Raw genomic sequence first — 20,060 nt, 5'->3', positions numbered from 1 at the left:
ATCAAATCAACGTGCTCCTCGTGTATGTATTCGGAGCAATCGTATTGCGTCCCCCTTTTCGTCGCCATCCTCTCTGGTGTGCCTGTTGGGGCCCACAGTCGACTCCAACAGTTTGTGGGTTATGTCGTAATCGCAGTCATGCAAGTGTATGTGTGTGTACCATATAGATAGGTATATTTATGGGGAGCTCGCTAAGTTTAGCGAGAGGTTGTTGAACGGAAACTGGGTCACGACAATGGCGAGTTCGTTGAACTGGCTGCCTATGGGACCCAAACTCGCACAATTTTCATTTGTAAACTTTTCTCGAATGGCGAGGAGTTTGTAGTGGCGCGACTGGAGCACTAACACATTCAGCTCATACTCTTTGCGATTACATGTATAGTGTGCACACATGATGATGATGACGAAAGGTTGATTTGCATCTCAGGCTGAATTGAGGAAAAGTGCATTTGCCTGCTGCGAAAGGGGTCGCATCGCTGTGCAATGTTTTTTTGCAAAGGAGGGGATGATTGCAGGGTTGAGTTTTTCGGCTCCATGGAATTTTCCCGCTGGGATGTGTGATATGTACGGGACTAGGTCCAAACAAAAGTGACTATCAAAATGATTCTTAAATGTTAGATTCTTTTCAATGTAAGGTCCTGTCCTATGGGTTTCCTAAGAAGGTAGTTTCCGTGAAACTCCCAAAATGGACTATTACTACAATCTACTATCAACCATCTTATTAGGTAAGAGTTTGCGCGCCTTATCAGTCGCCATACATTCCTATTCCGAGGTAACTCCATTTGGAAGCTTTTCTGAAACACTTATTGCATTATTAAGTTACTTATGCTATCTGCGCCTTGAGCGCTATGTACTATCGGCCGCGAGCTAACTTAGAGCTCAAGTGCGCCAGCCACTCGCAACCCCGAACAGAGATACACATTTCGTACGTTGGTCATACGCTACTGTGCTATGCCGTCCATGCCATACTATACTTTACCATGAAGTGTTATTCACACTGAAACTGAACTGACTGAATATGTTGGGGCGAAGGCGCACAGCGAACCTGCTTCTTCCATCATTCGTGAATTGTTTGTCAGCACGAACGGTTTGAACGCTAGTGTTTCCGTTGTTCGTCTATCTCGAACTATAGTGTGCGTTTGGTTTATTGAGATTTCTGAAAATATATATAAGTTTTTCGACTTTAGAAATTCGGAATACAGAAATCAATATTTCATTCCCGCGCGCTTTCTGATAACGACGAAAAGTGCTTTGAATAAATAAATTGAGTTCGATTCGAAGTTTGTTACTTCAGTGCATTGTGCATCGAAATAAACAATTAGTTGTGCATTCAATAGTTACCAAGTTGTGTTTATAAGTTTTGTAGTTCAATGGGAGTCTAAAATGTTACTGCGTATCTAAAGGCGGCCCCTGCTTTTTCTGATCGAGGATACTACAAGGAAAATTGTTGAGAAGAATCTAGCTAAACTAACGCAAAATGGGTTGTGCAATGCAAGATTCTATTGAGACAACGCCACCGTGTGCTGCTGATGCGGACGACAAGAAGGATACCCTGCTGGAGGCGGGATTGAAGCAACAGCAGCCGCAGCCACAGACCGTGGTGAGACAGCAATTGAAAGAGCAACATTCGGCATTGGTGCGACTTCTGGAGTCGGCACCTCTAACCAAGAACTCCATGCTGATAACAAAGTCATTAAGCAACACTGATATTAAGGATAAGTGTAATTTAAGTAGCAATGTTGTTAGTAATATTCCCGAGACTAGTCCGCATATTGTTGCGAAACAACAGCACCAGCGACATCATCATCAACATCATTTTCATAATCAACATCAAAATGCCATATATCATCGGAAACGATTAAAATGTGATATCAAACGAAATAACAATGAATTAGTTAATGATAGTAGTAAATGTACAAAGTTTGCAACAACAAAAACCACAGTTACAACGATCGCATCAGACGTAACGATGACGACTCCACCAGCATCATCAGCACGAGACAACTCAACTATTGCTAGTGATACAAAGTTAGATTTAAATAAATGTCCATGGAAGAAGATTCGCTATGCGCGCGAACTGAAACAAAAGGAACTTTTAGAAAATTCTAAGCAAAAATGTGATAATGCCGCCGAGGCCGATAGGAATTCTACCACTGAAGATACCGCTGCTGAGACCCACGATAACCGAGAAGACACCGGAGCCGTTCCAATGGAAATTGACGGCGATTGTAGTGATAGGACAATTGACGAATGCAAGGAGGAAAAACAGACAGTACCGTCGCTATCGTCCCTGTTATCCTCGTCGACGATATGCCGACGTGATAGTTCAGACAGTAATTGTAGTACGATAAGTAATTCCAATTTGAGTCAGTGCACATGCTACTCAAACGGCTATGATTCGGAATGTGATGAAGATTTTAATGATGATGAGGATATTGCGGCTGCTGCGGGTTGCAAGGATGATGGTGATAATAGTAGTAAGAGTGATAGTTGTACGGAGAAAAAAGGCGGATCGCAAGATGTCGCAGATTTGTGCCAGAAATTCAATCAGAATTTATCGAATGAGGGCGATGGAAATAATGTGAGAATAATATTTTTATTTTTAGTTTTAATAGAGAAATATTGATGATCTTCTATGTTGAGCTGTTCTGCTGCTTTGTAGGCTTTTTGTTTGTACGAAAGATATCTTTTGTGGTTTGATTTTTCAATGGTTTTCCTCTTTCTTCTAATTCCAGGGTTTCTTTCGGCGATCAATTCAACAGAAGATCCAATATCGCCCTTGCACCAAAAATCAACAGTGCAGTATATTGCGAATTAATCGTAATAGATGTCAGTATTGTCGGCTGAAGAAATGCATTGCAGTTGGAATGAGCCGAGATGGTAAGTTTCTCCTGAAATTTTTAATAATTTATTTAGTCCTAAGAATGTAGACTTTATAGAGAAAGGAGGTTTTAGATAGAGAGATTGAGGGAAACTTTTCAAAACTCGAGCGCAAGGATCAAATCTAATTTTCCTATAAAATACATGAAGGGAAGTCTTTCAAATCCAGATTCAGTGATTCAGTTAATATCGCTCATTTTCCATTATCTTGTCAGGAAACATCCATCACCTTAATCTCTCCATATCTTATCATTTTTATAGTCATATATCTATGTATCTATCCATCTTTCCAATACATGACACTATACCTCGGGAGTTCATTAACCTTTGATGACTGGAGCCCTTCAAATTCTGCGCCATCGCAGTCGAGTGCTCCACATTTTCCGCCACACGTTGCATAGATAATGTTCATTCTAGCCTCGAAAGCTTCTGTTTCCGACACATTTTCGTGCTCTCCATATTTTCATTATTTGACCGTCCCAGAAAATTTCGACTGCCTCCTGTCATTCTCGTCATTGAACGAAATGACGATTAATCAATTATAGCTACTATCCTTAGCACGTACTCATTTTTTATCGGATCTCTCCTTGGCTTGCATGCTATTCGACCGATATAAAAATTTTATTTTACCTTACAATATGTATTATATTGTATAAGCTAAGCAGTAACACCACACTCTGCTTTGCTTGTATGAAAATTCTGCAATATCGACATCGCGCCGAATATTGTCCATCTCTTTCCGTTCTACGGTTGTGCATCCCTCTTACACGGCTGGGAGCTATGTTGGAAAGGTGTTTTATAAATAGAGTAGAACCTCCATTGAATCGGGGGCATCCCGAACTAAAGCGCCCGATGGTATTGCGGCCAAGAGAGTTCATTGACCAGCAGTACGCGAAATTGGGTCACGTTAATAAAATGAAAAAGAAAGAGAACTCCCAGTAGATGGAGATAAGGTTGCATATGTGTGTGTTCGTGTCATTGGACGGGTGTTTTGTTGTTGCAGATCATCGTCAGCACAAAAGCACTCGAACGAAAAACGACGAGATGATGGCAAAAATTTAGCAATCAAATATATGTAAGAGACTAGATGGATGCAAATGTTGAGTACCCGATGTGCGTGTGCGATGCTCCATTGTTACTACTACATACCCAAAGCAGTGACACAAAGTAGTCGCGATTTGAACATAGAAGTAGCAACACTCTTGCAATACCGTCTATTGTCACTCTTGGGGCGAGGGTGGGAGTCAGCTTGTCAGCAGACAGAAGGCCATCATATGCTAAATCGAATGAGATTTGTAAATTTTAAAGTCCCCCACCATTTGCAATAGCTCCACCACTACATCGGCATGCACAAGCCTTACTTTACCCAACAATGTATAGTTTTCACTAAGCATAATAATAATTATTTGTGTCGAAAAATGAAAAGAGGGGAAGTCTGAATGGAAGCATATTGCGAATACAGAATGTGCGGGTGGTTGGATAGACGGCATAGAAAGGTGTAACAGAATCAGTCAAAAAGGGAGACATAGGAATCGGAGCCCGGGGGAGGACCAGCAGCAGCAGCAGCACCGATTAGCAACGAGCGACCGACGACCGACTTGTTGTTGAACTTAATTTAGGTCAGTACAAAAGGCCATACGATATTTCATTGGTGTCCCCCAAGCAATATACTTACACATGTGTGTAACGAATAATTAAGTCTAACAATTATAGAGAAATTCTAGTTTTAGGGATTTTGCTGCTGGAGGGTTAGAAATGTCAGAACCCATTTTACAAGTGCATTTGAGGTTACTGTGGGTTGTTGAACCTTTTGCTTTTTGTGTAGCGAGTTTCTTTATATGCTTGGCGTAAACAAGAGAATAGTTGGCATTTTGATTATGCATGACTTGTGATTGCAATCTGCAAAGTGGGAATATGGTATCACTTGGCTTACCTACTTCAAAGCTAATATGCAATGCATTTTTAATGGTTGAAAATATCAGTATTGCATTACTGAGATGACTATTTCGGTTAAACAATTTGCTGTGTTTTAGCTGAACATTTCCCTTATATTTACGGGCGTAATCAATAATTTTTATTCTCCAAAAGAGGGAAATAAATATTTTAGCAAAATTTGATATTCCCTTGAACCACCCACATTGGGCGCCAAAAAGCAAAAGGCCTGAAAATGGCACGGTATATTCCTCATTGCATTTGTAAAATCTCCGTCACATCGCAAGGATACGTTTCAAATAAAATTAAGATGATATAATGTAAAATTTTTGCTTGTAGCTGAAATATTGAACGCAATGTCCTGGTTCTTTGTACGCCACTCAACTTGACTTTTTTGTATCTCATCTCTAAAATGTGGTCGATTGAAGCTAAACTTTTAAATAAAATGTCGCGTTACCATGCGAATGAAGTTTCCAGGAAGTCACATGATGTAACTAGATCAAGGCCTACACCAGGATAGTTTTTGAAATTTAGGAAAACTGGATTTAGTTTTGAGAATAAATTGTGGAAACTACCTCAATTGCCTATAACATTATTGTGGCGGAAAAGCACCAAAAATCGGGCCCAGATTAAGAATTTCGAAGGAATCTAATTTGGCGTAGCAGCTTCAAAATTGCAAAATTTGTATCTTTAGCTACATTATTCTTAAATTTGGGCTCCATTCGTCACTATTCAGCATCATCTAGAACCTTACACGAGCATTACACACTTCTTGAACCTGGACCATCTCTCGCTAGCAAGCATTTTTCTATTCCCCGGTCATTGATTCCAAATCGTATCGAAACCTTCAAAAGGTCGTTTACCTTCCCGAGCACAGCAGCTACACCACATATTTCGTAGTATCCCCGATTATGCTCCACATGTGGGAAAGAGCCCACAATACAGCCTGAACCCAATGGGAGAATAGCACCTTGGGGTTATATGTGAGGATGGATTAGTGCAATACTAATGTGTACGTGCGGCTAGCAATTGCTCCCCACTTTTGTAACATTTGCACGTGTATGAGTGGGCCCAGGTTTGAAAGAGCAAAAGTAAAGTATGGAAAGAGACAGGCGCATTGAATTCCACAAATTGGTCATTGGATACAACTTTCATTTTTCAATGAAACACGAATATTATCGAAACGAACCGAGCATTGGATTGTGCGCATTGCAATACTAGTCATCGCACTGCAAACCGACAGTTAGTTCATGTGGTCATTGACACCGCAACACCTCCAGTACAATACTATCTGATGCATGTGACTTTATTTGTTTTTCTGTAGAATGGTTGGAAATATAAAAATCATATTGATATTGTCCCACCCTGTAGCGTCCAAAAAGTGTCAAATTTTGGACCAGGATCCCATCCGGTTTGACTCAAAGTAAAGAAATCGCGATTACAATTGGCAAACTATTTACTTGGAGTGCACTTATCACAAACACGCGATAGTTAAGTGGGGTGGCGTTCATATCACCATAGTTCATATGGTTGGCGCACTCAGCATGTGTCTGTGTTAGTGCACGCAAACAAGCAAGTCGACTGACTCTGTAATCTGTGTTGGCCCCTGTGAGTTGAGGCTGCAAGTCAGTGACACGAAAATGGGTCATGCACGGTCATTCACTCCGTCGTCGCTGGGTTGTGCAGGCACTAAGCAAAACAACAATAACTTGGACTACACAACGGCGCTCTGAAATGTAATGGAATGAGAAGTGTACCCCATTTCTGTTGTGTAGGTGCCAATTATTGCAAAATAAATATGTGACGCATGCATAAGTTACCCTGATCCGATGGCCAAAGTGTGCCTAACTGCTCGATTCGAAAATGTGGTGTTTTCGGCTGGCTGTTTCGCCAGCGATGAAATCATGCCAAGATGGATTTAGTAACCGACCAAGTGAACATTATATGCGCGCGCGGGGGTTTTCAACTGATGTTTCTGGGGCCTTTGCGTCACCGTTATGATGAAGTGGAGATTCATCACATACAATCCGCGATGCAAGATACTCTTCACTTTTGTGGCCATTTCTTTTCGGTGACGATTACGACTTTATGCGATTATTGCACGTTGTCTTATGCTTTGTTACATGGCGCGTAACCATCATCGCCAATGGCCAAATCGAAGAAGTGGTAAAAGGGGAGCAGCCATAGCTAGCATACTATCATACTATCGGGCATGGCACGCTGACTTGTCTTGGAAGGAGTCGGTCGATTGAGCAACGACAGACCGACATCGTTGTCGAGTACTTAGAAAGTAAAAGTTGACCGAAATACAGTCCGTTGAACTTTATGCGAAAGAGATTTCTCGGTATTAGCTGAATGTATGTGTAAGCGAACATGCTATGGTTTTTTTTCATATTGAGGTAAAAATGTGTTGAAATTTATTTTGTTCAGATAAATGTTGGATAGGATTGCATTGACAATTATATTTGGGGCAAAGCGAAGGTTTTTTTTTCAATTTTGAATACAATAGGGGATTTGACTGAGATTCGTTATTGGGAAGTATCGTTTATATAAATGCTGTTATGATACAGAAAAGGGCTTAAAATTTGTACTAATCCCCGGATTGAATTTAAGCTGAAACGGAGTTGCAAAAGTACTAATTGCAGGTTCGAACGCAGTAAGGCAAAATCTGTAGGGCCACAATCATATCTCTGCCATATTGCTATCGGTTTTATTTTTTCAATTGTCACTAATAGTTGAAGGATAGTATTAGAAGGAATCAATTGATTTGTAAGTTACCTGCGAGGTATATGACATTCATAAGACCAAAATAGAATACGCACGGTTTTGGGGGCGTTGCAGGAAATTTTCTTGATTTTTTGTCCCACATTGGGCGCTGGAAATGCAAAGAGACTAAAGCAGGAAAAGTTAGTTTTTATTGAAACTCACTAGGCTGTATATTAGGCCATATGACACAGCATATGGCTTGGTGCTATTTTGTGGGTTTCAATCGTTTTGGTGTCTACAATCGATAAAATAATTTTCAAGTGCAAAAGTATTAAGACGTTGCTTATCCAGCGCATTCACAATAATGACAGACGTAATCATGCATAGTTCTAGAGAGGCATATGTAGCAAATTTTCTTCCTACTTTTAGTCCCACATTGGACGCTAGAAACACAAAGGGATCAAAGTATGATATTTCGGCCCAATTTGGAGCCTTCCTCAAATTAAATTCGCCGATTATTCAAGCAAATTCGGGATGAGTGCGATTGTCGGTCAATATTTGACCAAATTTAAAGTAACATTGTCCGTGATCAATATCGACATATGAAAAACCATTCTTACAATTTAGAACGTTCTCCAAAGGCCATTTGTATAAAATTTAATCGACACCATCGAGTTAGAACAATTCCTTCCAAAGTAATCCTAAAGAAAATTAAACTAATTGGAGGAGGGCCCGCATAATTTTTACTCCGATCCCGGATTTCCTACTTTCGACCCTGCATTTATTATTAGAAGGTGCAGCACTTCTAAATAGATATGTGAAACCTACTCTTACGCAGTGCTTAGTAAGAAAGTCTCTTCAAATTAACTTTCTCCTGACAACTAACACATCAAATAACCAAAGAATCATTTAGAAATTAATCCTCAGTGATGTTTTTGCATTTCAATTGACTCTAACTTAATTTCTCCCATTTTGCACTACTGCATTACGCATCATTATTAATTTTATGCCCCAAAAAGTCATATAAATCGTCTCGATCAAAATCACAAAAGACTTTCGTAAACTTTTCCTTATATCTCTAAACAAATAGGAATAAAGTGCCAATAAACGATTTAGAGTTTCTTGACCTACTATTGTAAGTGCAGAGTAATCAGTAGATCCATCTGTGGAGAAAAGCGTTTCTATAATTTTTAAATTCGTTTGAAATATCCTCAAACGTGAATAACCCCCGCGGAAAAAACAGAAGTTATAACTGCTTGGGTTTTTGTTAATTTCTTCTATTCATCGAATTATAGCATCATTCACGCTACTGCTTCTAAATTATATGTATATCAGGCAGTCAAAAAGAAAGTGAAATGCACAATGGTGTTTCACTTTCTTTCAGATTTTTGAACTCGCGTTGAAAGCAAGTCAAGTTGGAATAATGAGTGGTGAATAGATGGTAAACTAAATAAGGCGATAAGTGCACACTCAATGAGCATATAAAGCGCTTAACTAGGTTTAATGTTGCGCTTCCTTTCATTTTTCGGGTACCTAATATGTAGGGCTTACTAGACAGTAGACACTGCAATGGAGAGATGGATTTCACAGATACTCAGAGCTCCGAGTTGGTTTTCGTTATTTTACATTTCCCAAGCAACACGAAGTGATAGCAGCCGTCATGAAAACAGCAACAATATCAACGAAACAACAGCTGAAACATAAAATGGAAATTGAGGTCACAGCGCGCAGCTTTGGTTTGTGAAGTAGCATAAGTGAAAGCGAAAATTTTCCAGTGTTACTTCAGGTCGGCCTATCATCGTTGCTACATGGCAGCAACATTTCGAACATGGATACGGTCCGTCTGTATGCCACTCTTACATCTTTTATTTACAATCGACGTCATCTATTAGATCGCGGTAGTAGTTTTGCTGTTTTTGCCTTACACTTTCGAAAATATAATATTATTTTGAGGACGGAGCGCTGCATAGTTCACTAGCTTTGATTACAAGCGCTTAAAATTCCCGTCCAGCCCTCCACGCGCCTCTTCCAACAATATGGAGACAGTAGCGCAATCATTTCGAGAGTGAAAGTTTTGCACGATTGCCATGGAATGCATTTTGTGCGTAACATAACATCTTGTTGATTCAACGACGCTCTCCATGACAATTTCTTTTCGATTGCCCACCACATTGATGAAGTACGTGCGTTTTTTTGACTATTTCATGTTTAGTAGAAAACGATTTCGAAATAGTTCACTGACTTCTATGTGTAATTCTCCATGAAGTTGGTATTAGGAGAAGGAGATTTTTGAAATCGAAATCGAAAAACACTTATCTAGACATAGACTTGAGTGATGCGGGGCTTTTGGGAAGTCAATGACCGATTCGGAGGTTGAACGCGTGACGAAAATTATTAAGAAATTCCAAATGGCAGCAGGCCGCAAAAGTGGATTTCTGATGGTTGCGGAGGCTTTGGGATATTAATAATTGCTATCTGTTATTGGGTAGCATAGATATATAATCGCATGCGATTATCACGAAGTTTGCCAGCAAACTTAATATCGTTAGGCCTGGAGATAAGATTAGAAGCGGAAATGCTAAGTGGACAATTGCATAGCCTAGTTCTTCTTATCGGTAGGTATCAGCAGTAATCGCTGTCAACGTTTGTTTGGCTTCCGGCAGGAAAAGTCTTTTCCTCGAATTGGAACCAACAAATTTGTGAAATTTTGTAAAATTCTTGGGACAGCACTTCCATTCTATTCAATATTTTCACAGTATCACGTGTCGTGTTTCTGTCAGCAACATTTTTCGAAGAAATTAATATATTGAAGAGCCACGTCTTCCTAGAATCTGGTTTCGAGAAAGGCTCTCGTCTATTATTTGTTTTCGAGTATATAGAAAAATCCTTTCCAAACCCTTCAAGTATAATTCTTGGGAATGCTCCCAAATCCAATAAAATTCCATTTCATTCTCCAGAACACTCTGAAGTTCAGTTTTATGTCGCATTATCAGAATTCATTAAACCAAAGAAAAAGAAAATTCATGCGAAAATGAAAGCTTAAAATAGCATATCGTTTCGTTGCTATATAACGCCACCGGCATTTTACATAAGCGCGAATACCATGAAGAAAGCACACGCGATAGAGAAGTTCAAGGCCATCGAAACAATTTCTACGTTCAAATGGGGGAGCATTGCTCCCCACGCTAAAAAGCTTAAGGCATAGCTATGTTATTGTTCAGATAAAGATTGCAGAGAGAGAACTAGAGAGTATCTTACGGATGTACATAAGGGAGATTTCAGATGAGCTTTATTAGTTTGTCTTCTCCAGTTAAGAGTAAAAAGCTTTAAAATAATATCAAGAGATTATCTCCAAAAATTATGAGTAAATCGAAGAAAGCAACATATCGCTGATGAGAAAAAAAGTTCAGTGAAAGTGGTATGGCATACGATCATGGCAGGTGAAAGTTCACAAGTTCAGCGTCCGTAAAAAAAAATAATTGCTACATATGTTTCTATACGACGGATGCTATTTATTCAAGTCGGGCCCCGATATCTAGTTAACACTTTCATTGCTCCGCTTATGTTCTTTTTTGTTGTTTTCTGACCTTTCCCTCCTCGAAATTTTTACACCAGGTCCCAGCATAAGGCGTTCAGTAGCCAGGAGTCATTTGCAGTAGTTTATTGACCTTTCAAGCGGTAAGCGCTTTGATGTATGATGGGTTGGGTAGCCCCGGGAAAACTATCACTAGGCGATTCATGCTTCCATGGAGAATGTACCATCGAGGGGGCGGTGGTCATTGATCTATATACATTGCTGAAATTTTGAAATCGACTGGGTCGGTTTGGACGATACGCTAATTTTGGAAAGCGGACAATGAATTCAAAGCGAAAGGAAAATTTTTCTGTCCTACATAATATTTTGGTCCAATAATTTAACTGCAAGAGAGTCACGTTGGATTTTTGTTGTAGGTCCACCTCATTTCGTGGAAAACATTTTTGATTTTCTGAGGAAATGTCTTTCTTGATTCAAGTTCAAATTCGAAAAATTAAGACAAGATACCATTTGAGAATTACGCGGTACTAGCTGCTAAAAGGAACACGTAGAAAGGTTGATTAGCATTTCAATAAGTCAATTTGATGAGAGCGTTAATTTTTCCTGGCTGATGATTCCATGGAAATATCTTTCGTCAAATGTTGCAGTACATCGTGTTTGTTCATATTTTGTAAAGATAACAAAAGCAGGACTTACCTTGTTTTTCTAATTTCATTAACTGCTTCGATTGTATCTTGCAAAATTTTTGTTGAATACTAATTTGATCGATTTTATTCTTGAAAAGGTGCACTTCTTTGATCATCACACCCTTCGAAATTTTTGTAATTTTTGTTTCGTTCAATCAACGTTCAAAAATGCTTCAACCAAAATATGAGCCTGGCTGAAGACATTGGATTAATAAGTGTAGCCTCCGTGAATGAATCAGTAAACAAACTCATTCCAGCGTTTCTGGAAGAAAAAAAAATTATTTGACTAATTTGTTTGGATAAGTTTTCTGGCAACTTATATAATCATCGTTCGGTTTGGAGTAGGTTTGCTAACCAATCTGTAAATATAAATGGGTATAGTTTTCCCTTTCTGGCTGAAAACGAAAAAAAAATATTGAAATATTGATACCACATATTCACGCCATTTCAGGACCGATTTGTTCTTTGCTTACGCAATCTTCTACGTGAAAAAAAACCTTTTAGTCAATCCTGCTTGTTTACAGTCTTCCGCAATAGTCTACGAACTATAGTTTCTCATAGATATTTGATAGGATGTATTAGATGTTCAAGGAATTTCGATAGTCGGCCTCCAAATTCCTTAAAAAATCTACATATACAAATAAATAGACCAACTTGGTTGTCATCCTAGATCATCTAGAACGCCAATATATCAACCAAAATGAGTAAATGAGTAAGTGCGAATTAATATTTAGAAAGGAAACTTACCACCACTGAATATCAGAAGTGAAACAAAGCTTCAAAGGTCGATCAAATAACTGGGAGAATGCTAAAGAGTTGCTTCTGGATGTTATGATGGGGGATGAGATCTGAAGTTTATTCGCCCTCCGATCACGTCTTCCAGGATCAACAAGTCCAGTAAATTATAATATGCAGGGCCTCAAGAATGATCCTCGTCAATGTACGAATAACAAAATCTTTGGATGTTACATGCGGGCAGGAAACTTGTCCACCGGTAAAGTCTGAAGTAAACACCCAGGAGTCCACTCGGATCGACTACTAAAACCAAACTAGTTCATTCAAATTTTTCAGTGATTACTAAATTGTAATTTAAACATGTAAATTCAGCGTATATTGTTCCTTAAGGAAATCGTAGAACGGATAGTAACGTCGTCAGGTATAGCGACAGTTCCTGTTCTGCCAATAATGGCATTTCATGTTAATTCAAAACTTGGTGGTCACAAAAGATCCCAGCTCAAAACTATAGACGAAGAAATAGTAGCATCAGAAATTGGGTGACCAAATGGTCATTCACCTTCGCTTTCAGCAAAGGAGCTACTAACATACTGACAAATATCTCCATTTCTCCCCAAAGCCAAAAAATTCAATGCATATCGGTTTCAAGAGTTCAAGTGAAAGTAAAATTCACTTTTACCAGCAGCCGCATAGTCGAGTTGCATTGGATTAGTAGAAATTTTGTGTGAAAAGCGAAATGAAATGCGAATCAAAAGTTGCTTTGTTGTCCCGAAACAATAAAAACACATTATCTCGTCTTTCCCAACGTTTTCCTCCAATTATATTGGCATTAAGTAAATAAGGCAGTTTTAGTTTTTCCCATCAATGCGAGTATGCCACCAACTAGTTTTCCATTGATGGAGGGAGGCACGAGAAAGGTGACGTCTTGGTAAGCATAGTCTGAAGAGGTTATTGCCTCCAAAATGTGCGGAAGTAACGCGAACCACGCGATGAGCACCAGTAGAAATTAGCCGACGAGAAGGCGGGAGACCATTTAGTTTCTCTGATATGGGGGGACTGTTGAATTGAGCCAAAAGCTTGATATTCTCTTCATTGCTTAGCTTTTCTTGTGATTGGAGCCAGCGTTTTCAGAGAGCACCACCATCGAGTAAATAAGCGTGGAGCTCGGTGTGTTTTGGAATGGGAGCCCGCCGAATATGCCGGGGAGGCAATTCGGTGCGCGGCGCATACGATATGGTTGTCGGTCTCCGGGTACGAATATATGAATGTAAAAAAGCTTTTACGCGAATGCGGCTGAAAGTTGAACTCGGCATTTGGATATGATGAATAAAAAGTTACGAACAAATTTCAGTTAACCGTTAACGAAGACGGTTCGTTCGTATTCTGTGTGCACTCGAGAGAGCGCCTCACTGAGAAATATCTAAGATACAGTGTGGTCTACTACCAGCCAGGCAACTGACTGACAGACGTGTCACAGCTCGAACAGTTAGTCGCGTTCGGTGAATAAGTGCGGATACCAATTTTTGTAACGGAGCGCACATTTTCAATAACGAAACACTAGACAAGTTAGGTCGTTGGTCGATCGTGACTTGATACCAATTTTTTTTGCAAACAACACCACTCACCTCGTGAATTGTGCACTGTTCCAGGCGCGAAGTAACTTCAGTGCAATTTGTGTTATATCTATGTCCCCATTCCATTATTCATTTTGTGGGAAAAAGTATTTGTAATATAACAAATGCAGAAAATATTGTGATTACAGTGATCATATCAAGTTCCTTTATAATCTAATACAGTTGATAACTAAGTTATAAAGAAAGTGAGTGTACCATTTCCATAGAAAAGCTGTACAAAGGCACCTGTTTGTTTGTGACGATGAACTGAATCAGTGAAATAGGAGTACCGATAGCGAATATTCCTAGATAGAGCAGAATATCCCAAAGAAATTTTTAGAAAAGAATACAAAAGCCCAAAGAAGTGTGAAGAATACAAGTTGATTTCTATATACTGTGTCAAAAAAGTTTAATGATCAAAAATGGGTGAAGAGTTACCAATACTTAAAGGCATACTAAAAGGAAACGTTACCTATCACAATGCACGTACGTATCTCATTTTGCTAAATATGTAATTTTGGAATCAATTGGAGCACAAACTGTAGCTTACATGACTCCAGAATATAGCTGGCTGTCCTTGCATCTGCTTTGACCTTAGCATTATCTAAATTTCGGTAACTTTTCAAATACTTCCGGGTTGCAGAAGCAACATTTTCTGTTGTTCTAGTCGTGGCTTTTACAAGGGTTTGGTATAGCATTTTGCTGTATAATTTGCTATACGATATGCAGAGATAATTTCGGTTCGAATCCGAATTTCAGGAAGGAAAACATCATCCCACTGCAATGAGATAAAATTAGATATTCGTCAGTCTTCAGGGGGAATTTTCAAACTACGTTGAGATATATTTTCTGAAAAAATTAAGTAATGCATATAATTACATCATTCATTTTCTTAGTTATTAGGTCATCCAATTTGTATTTTGTTCTCCCGGAGTTTTTAACTAATATATTTTATTCCATTATCGCCGTTCAAATTGCGTTTTTTTTTATCTCTAAAATGGAAAACATGAAAAAATTAGAAGAATCAGAATCACAAAAAATCTATGCAGGAGAAAGAGAAAAGAATAGAATTATTTTAAAAGGTTAGAAAAAATTCTGAACGACTCCCCCTCTCTTTCTAACCTCTCCACGTATCTTTATATACATTTGTCGCGCATTTTTCTACTTCAAGGTCAATATTTTATTGATAAATACCCAACTTTTCCAATTACGCCGTACGCGTGCTGATTCTCAGTACCAAGCCTACACATATATTTCATATTTTTCCGTAGAGATTTATTTAGGTACTTTTCGATACGTGCATGAAGTAACAACAATAAAAAAGTCCCTTGAGAACAAACTTAACACACATAAAAGCTTAGCTTTACTGAGAAAAAATAAATACAATTATCGATAAATGGCTATGAAACTAATTTTCATTGAAATTAGGTAAATGAGGTATGATTTGCGGGTGATATTTAGTAGGCGGCGGTCAAAGCTCAGGAACTGGAATGACTATCAGTTTTCCTGCGTTGTTGACAAAGCGGTAGGTTGTTTTTAGGCGCATTATTTCCTGGAATGCTACGATGCTGGCAATTGTTTTTGACGAATGTTTTTCAGAGTTTCCTTGCGACGTAGAAAATCGGTGGGGGTTATCTTAACGGTTAGTATTTTTGGTTAATCTTTATTTGTTATTCATAGTTGACTGTCGAGTACTTTCTCAGCCAATATTGAATAAAATCAAGAATTCTCCGTTTTTGGCGAAAATTTATTTGATCACGGAAATACCGTATTTCGGGAACCAGTTAATTCTTCTTATAATGGAATGAAAAAGGGAAAAGTTGGTTCCGGAAATACCATATTTGCGTAATAAATTCCCAGGCTTACTCGTCTAAACTAAAAATTTCAACTACTCATTCCCAAAGAAAGAAATTTATACAATTTTCCTAAACTTTACTCTTTGCTCTGACCACCTAAAGAATCTTCCGTTTTTGGCTAAAATTTAGCAAATTCTAAATTTCTGGAAGAACGTTTTACTTAAGACGTGTTAAAAGCTGACACACCCTCAGTTGATGCTCAGTAAATTCGATAACACCAATCACATTCCTGAAACACGTCGCTGACAAAGTCAATTTCACTAGTCAGTACTATCGTCACTTTCTAAAATTATAATTCTGAAAATGTTAAATTGCAGCCAATTTCGATTTATCTGTAACATGACGACAATCGATAATCAACAAATTTTTCATTGTAAAATATCAAATCAGATAAATGCTTTTGGAAATGAAGGAATCAGGTCGAAAGCTACTATTATATGCTGCCAAGATAGTTCCATCGAAGTGCACCCTTCAACTAGTCACTCGAATGACCATGCCTAAGATCGTAGATCTAAAAACGTTTCCAACCTTCACTCCGACATGGAGAAATCAAACAGAGGACAGCGTAAATGTCCCATCAAAATTACTAGCCAAATTTCCATTGTTGCATCTATGTAGCGACACGACTTTCAGTCAATTTTCACGAGTTGTTAAAGGCTTCCTTTAAATTTGCATTTGGGTCGTGTTTACAAATATCCCAACAAACACTGTCAAATATATCAAAGTTACCATTAAAATATCAGAACACCTTTTCCTGACAGTAGATGACCTGACCCTGTTGGCCTCATTTTCAGCACTCAATTTCTTCTTATCCAATTGAGTAATATTCGAACGCGCTAAAAGAAACGAAAGAAAAGCTAAACGCACAAGTAAAAGCTGGACAATTGTTGTTGTTGCCGCAGCTCCAATCGTAGTTTTTTTTGAGTATTGTTGTTGCTGCTGATACTATCATTAGAGACTTGAGAAAGTCGCCAGCTCCGAACTTTATACGTCCAAAAATTCACACTAAACTCTCACCTTCAGTTGTTCTCAATTCTTCTTTTGATGGCCATGGTAAGTGTATGTAAGTCTAGTCGATCCATCCAGTTGTCTGTATGATGGCTAAGTCATGCACGCTAGCCGAGTTAGCAGACAGCATAGCTCCACTATGTTTTCTTGAACTGGTTTTTGGCTTTTACTTAGTTTGCTTTGACTTGATTTCTTCACCAAATCCATTTCGCCTTGCTCATTTCGCTCATACAAATTTCGACGATTAGACTTGATTTTTGAGTGTTTTTCTTTCTCATCACCAAAGATGGGAGTCTCTTGATGTATATCCATATTTTACCATCTTTGTGTATCTTTTCGCTCCATGCACTGATTATCATCCGCAGTATGCCGATCATCGCGGCTTCTTTTTTTCGCTGGCATAGCGATCCATTTATTTTTTACTTTTTTTGCTGCTGCTGCCGTGCTGCTCTCAAACTTTCTGAGATTTCTTGTTCGTGAAATAAAGTGAGCAAAGAAGAAAACTTTTCACTTTTCAACAAAATGTTAATGATGTCGATGAAGATAGATATCGAAATAAAGATTTCGGCTGTTTCACTCACCTCTGCCAATAAAGAAAGAGAGAGTGTAAAATATGGAAAAGACAAAGGTGAGACGCAGAAGTAACACAAATCATGGAAAGAGGAAGGAAAAATTAGAACAAATGTAATGAATAAAAAATGAACGCATTTAACATTCACCGATTGTTATACATATTGGTAGAAAGTAAAATTCACTATTGGATTGGAAAGGGCGCCCGATTGAAAATGGATAACCGAAGAAATTGAAAAGCAAATGAGCAGAAGTAGGTATTCAACTGGAGATAGTTTAGATTTATCTTAAGAAGGTAGTTATAATGAATACAATTAATCATTTGATTAATTGCGGTTAAATATGTGGGCGAAAGCGAACGCAAGCCTACTTTTTCTGTATGAATTTCGGTCGGCTTGAAAATTGGGGCTTGATTCAGTAGCGCGAATTTATTTGTTTATATTTGACAGGAAAATTTCAATTAATTGCTTTCATGTCTCCCTTTTGAGGCAAGCCTATTGATTCCCCAAAGTTCTTAATGAGGGCAATATATCTATACTTTTGGTGAAGTCGCCCCTTACTTTATAGATATTTCACCAATCACTTTGCGCTATTCTTGAGTCAAATAGCTACAGCAAAGCAACCTTCGGCCTCTTATTGAAACCGAATTTTCATGAAACTCAATATTTTTGACACTGAGTTGATCATTCAAACCTTTTGCAAGTAGACGAAATTATGAGGTACTAAAACGGTGACTGGTTTAGCAATTAACAGCGACCTCTCATACTCAAAGTCTAAAGAAAAAGTGGGCAAAGCAAATATATATGCAATAATCTTTTTTTTTAAACTGATTATCGTTGAAAATGTCATTGCCTTGTAATATAGGGTAATATTAAACATTGAACAATATTGTCAAGTTCAGAGACAATTCAAAAACGAATACGGAGATTTTCGAAGAGCAAACCTTAAAGGCCAATTATTTAAAAGCCTCATAATGTAAAACTAAGTTTACCGTAAACAGGAAAGAAAAACGCTTGTTATCTGGCCCCCAGGACAAGGCTATGCATGTGTTGCTTGATTAAATACACACGACTAGTTGCCACGTTTCGCAAGTTGATGGGAGTCGCTGAGTAAATAGATCTGTTGGCTTGGGCAGAGACAAAACTACAAGAAGCAGGTTCTAACATTTTTGGGCCCCTTTTTTTGACAAAAATCCAAAAAGCATATCTTTATTGTCACTCGGCTTCACGACAGAGCTCTCAAGTGTAGCAGGAAAATTACATTAGCATGCAACGTGCGATCAATCTCTCACGTATTGAGGTTGACCTCCAATGCTTCAACACGCGGAAGTGCGATATGAAATACTTTTATGATCGATCGGCCAACCAGATTGCACTGATATTAGTTTTCCATTATCACTAGGGAGACACCTGTAACGTGAAAAGCAATAGTCACATTTGACATGAGCCTGAAATCATCAAATAGCGTTCGTATTGTCTTTGAAGGTCAAAAAAGCTTTTCTTATCGCGAAAGACGCGTGGGGTTCTATAATACAACATGCCACACACACTTCTCTCATATTCATATGGAAAAAACTACCAATTATGAAGCATTATTTTAATGACGCCAAATATGACCTTCAGTACGTTCAATCCGTTCCGACGTACTCGTACTTATATGACTACTAACTAGCGTTTGTGATAAGAGAGAACAGCGTACGGTCGAGCAAATTCACGGTCAATGTAAATACAGAGTCTATAAATATGAATTGTATACGAAGCAAGGAGATTAGAGACTTTTCGCGAACGTATACGTTGTGCTTATTGCCATGTGCAAATGTTCATGTACATATGGAAAATTTCATTTACTTCCTGGTTACAGTCTAGTCTAATCAATCGATAGTAGAATTTCTTGGTGGAATTCTAGTGAAATGTAAGCTGAGTAGGCAGCGGAGGAGCTGGGATATTTAAATGGGAATTCATTGGGTTCTGAGCTTGGGGAATTTTTCGCCAAATGTATTAGGCTGGATTTGACTGTACTTCGCTCCCGAGAAAACTCATATAAATGATTTATGTTTCTAGGAAACGACTCCCGTTGACTGAGAAGCTTTCAAATGACTAATGACTAGTAGCACGTGTAAGGGATATTCAAGGGCAGATGTTTCCATGGTTTTTGAGGATAGGAGCGTTTCTTGTATCATATCAGGACTATACGAAGCAGAAAATCGAGGCATTTGCTGACACTTAGAGAAGCTGTTGAGTTACCTTTGAGATTTCGAAGTTGCTTTCAGGATGAATGTAGTCATCGAAGGCTATCTAAAGTTAGAAGTCGAGAAAGAATAAAGGAAGCGCTTCCTGTTTTTTTGGATAAAATGTGCCTTTATTTTACTTATGCAGTATTTCGGGAAGCAACTGTTCTTTTCTTCAGTGTATCTTCTTTAGGATAGGTCTATATTTTAGCCAACTTTTATCTTTTATCAATCTTTAAACACTGGCTAAAAAATCACTATATATCTTAAGCGTTTTATGTTTTCTCTTCGCTTTTTTGATGAGGATAGGGC

The 20,060-nt window shown here is 38.4% G+C and overlaps 1 protein-coding gene and 1 long non-coding RNA gene across 9 annotated transcripts in view; one reads left to right on the top strand and one right to left on the bottom strand.

Annotated features, from left to right (window-relative positions):
* Positions 1-20,060, top strand: part of LOC119648869 (ecdysone-induced protein 75B, isoforms C/D) — a 180,297-nt gene that overhangs the window by 149,513 nt on the left and 10,724 nt on the right. For 6 of the 8 annotated variants that reach the window (XM_038050760.1, XM_038050759.1, XM_038050758.1 and 3 more), the window contains one exon: positions 2,736-2,880. In XM_038050760.1, coding sequence (XP_037906688.1) covers positions 2,736-2,880 — 145 coding nt within the window. Of the gene's footprint in view, positions 1-1,061; positions 2,582-2,735; positions 2,881-13,819; positions 14,574-20,060 lie in introns of those variants that run through there. The other 2 variants (XM_038050756.1, XM_038050764.1) reach the window with 2 other exon arrangements.
* Positions 14,724-15,624, bottom strand: LOC119648873. Its single transcript, XR_005249067.1, has 3 exons — positions 15,282-15,624; positions 14,967-15,079; positions 14,724-14,865 (listed from the first exon to the last, which is right to left on the bottom strand). It is a non-coding gene; the product is annotated as an uncharacterized LOC119648873 (long non-coding RNA).

This window comes from Hermetia illucens, chromosome 2 (genome assembly GCF_905115235.1).
Source record: "Hermetia illucens chromosome 2, iHerIll2.2.curated.20191125, whole genome shotgun sequence".
Taxonomy (NCBI): Eukaryota; Metazoa; Arthropoda; class Insecta; order Diptera; family Stratiomyidae; genus Hermetia; species Hermetia illucens.
This window is presented reverse-complemented; position numbering and strand designations above follow the sequence as displayed.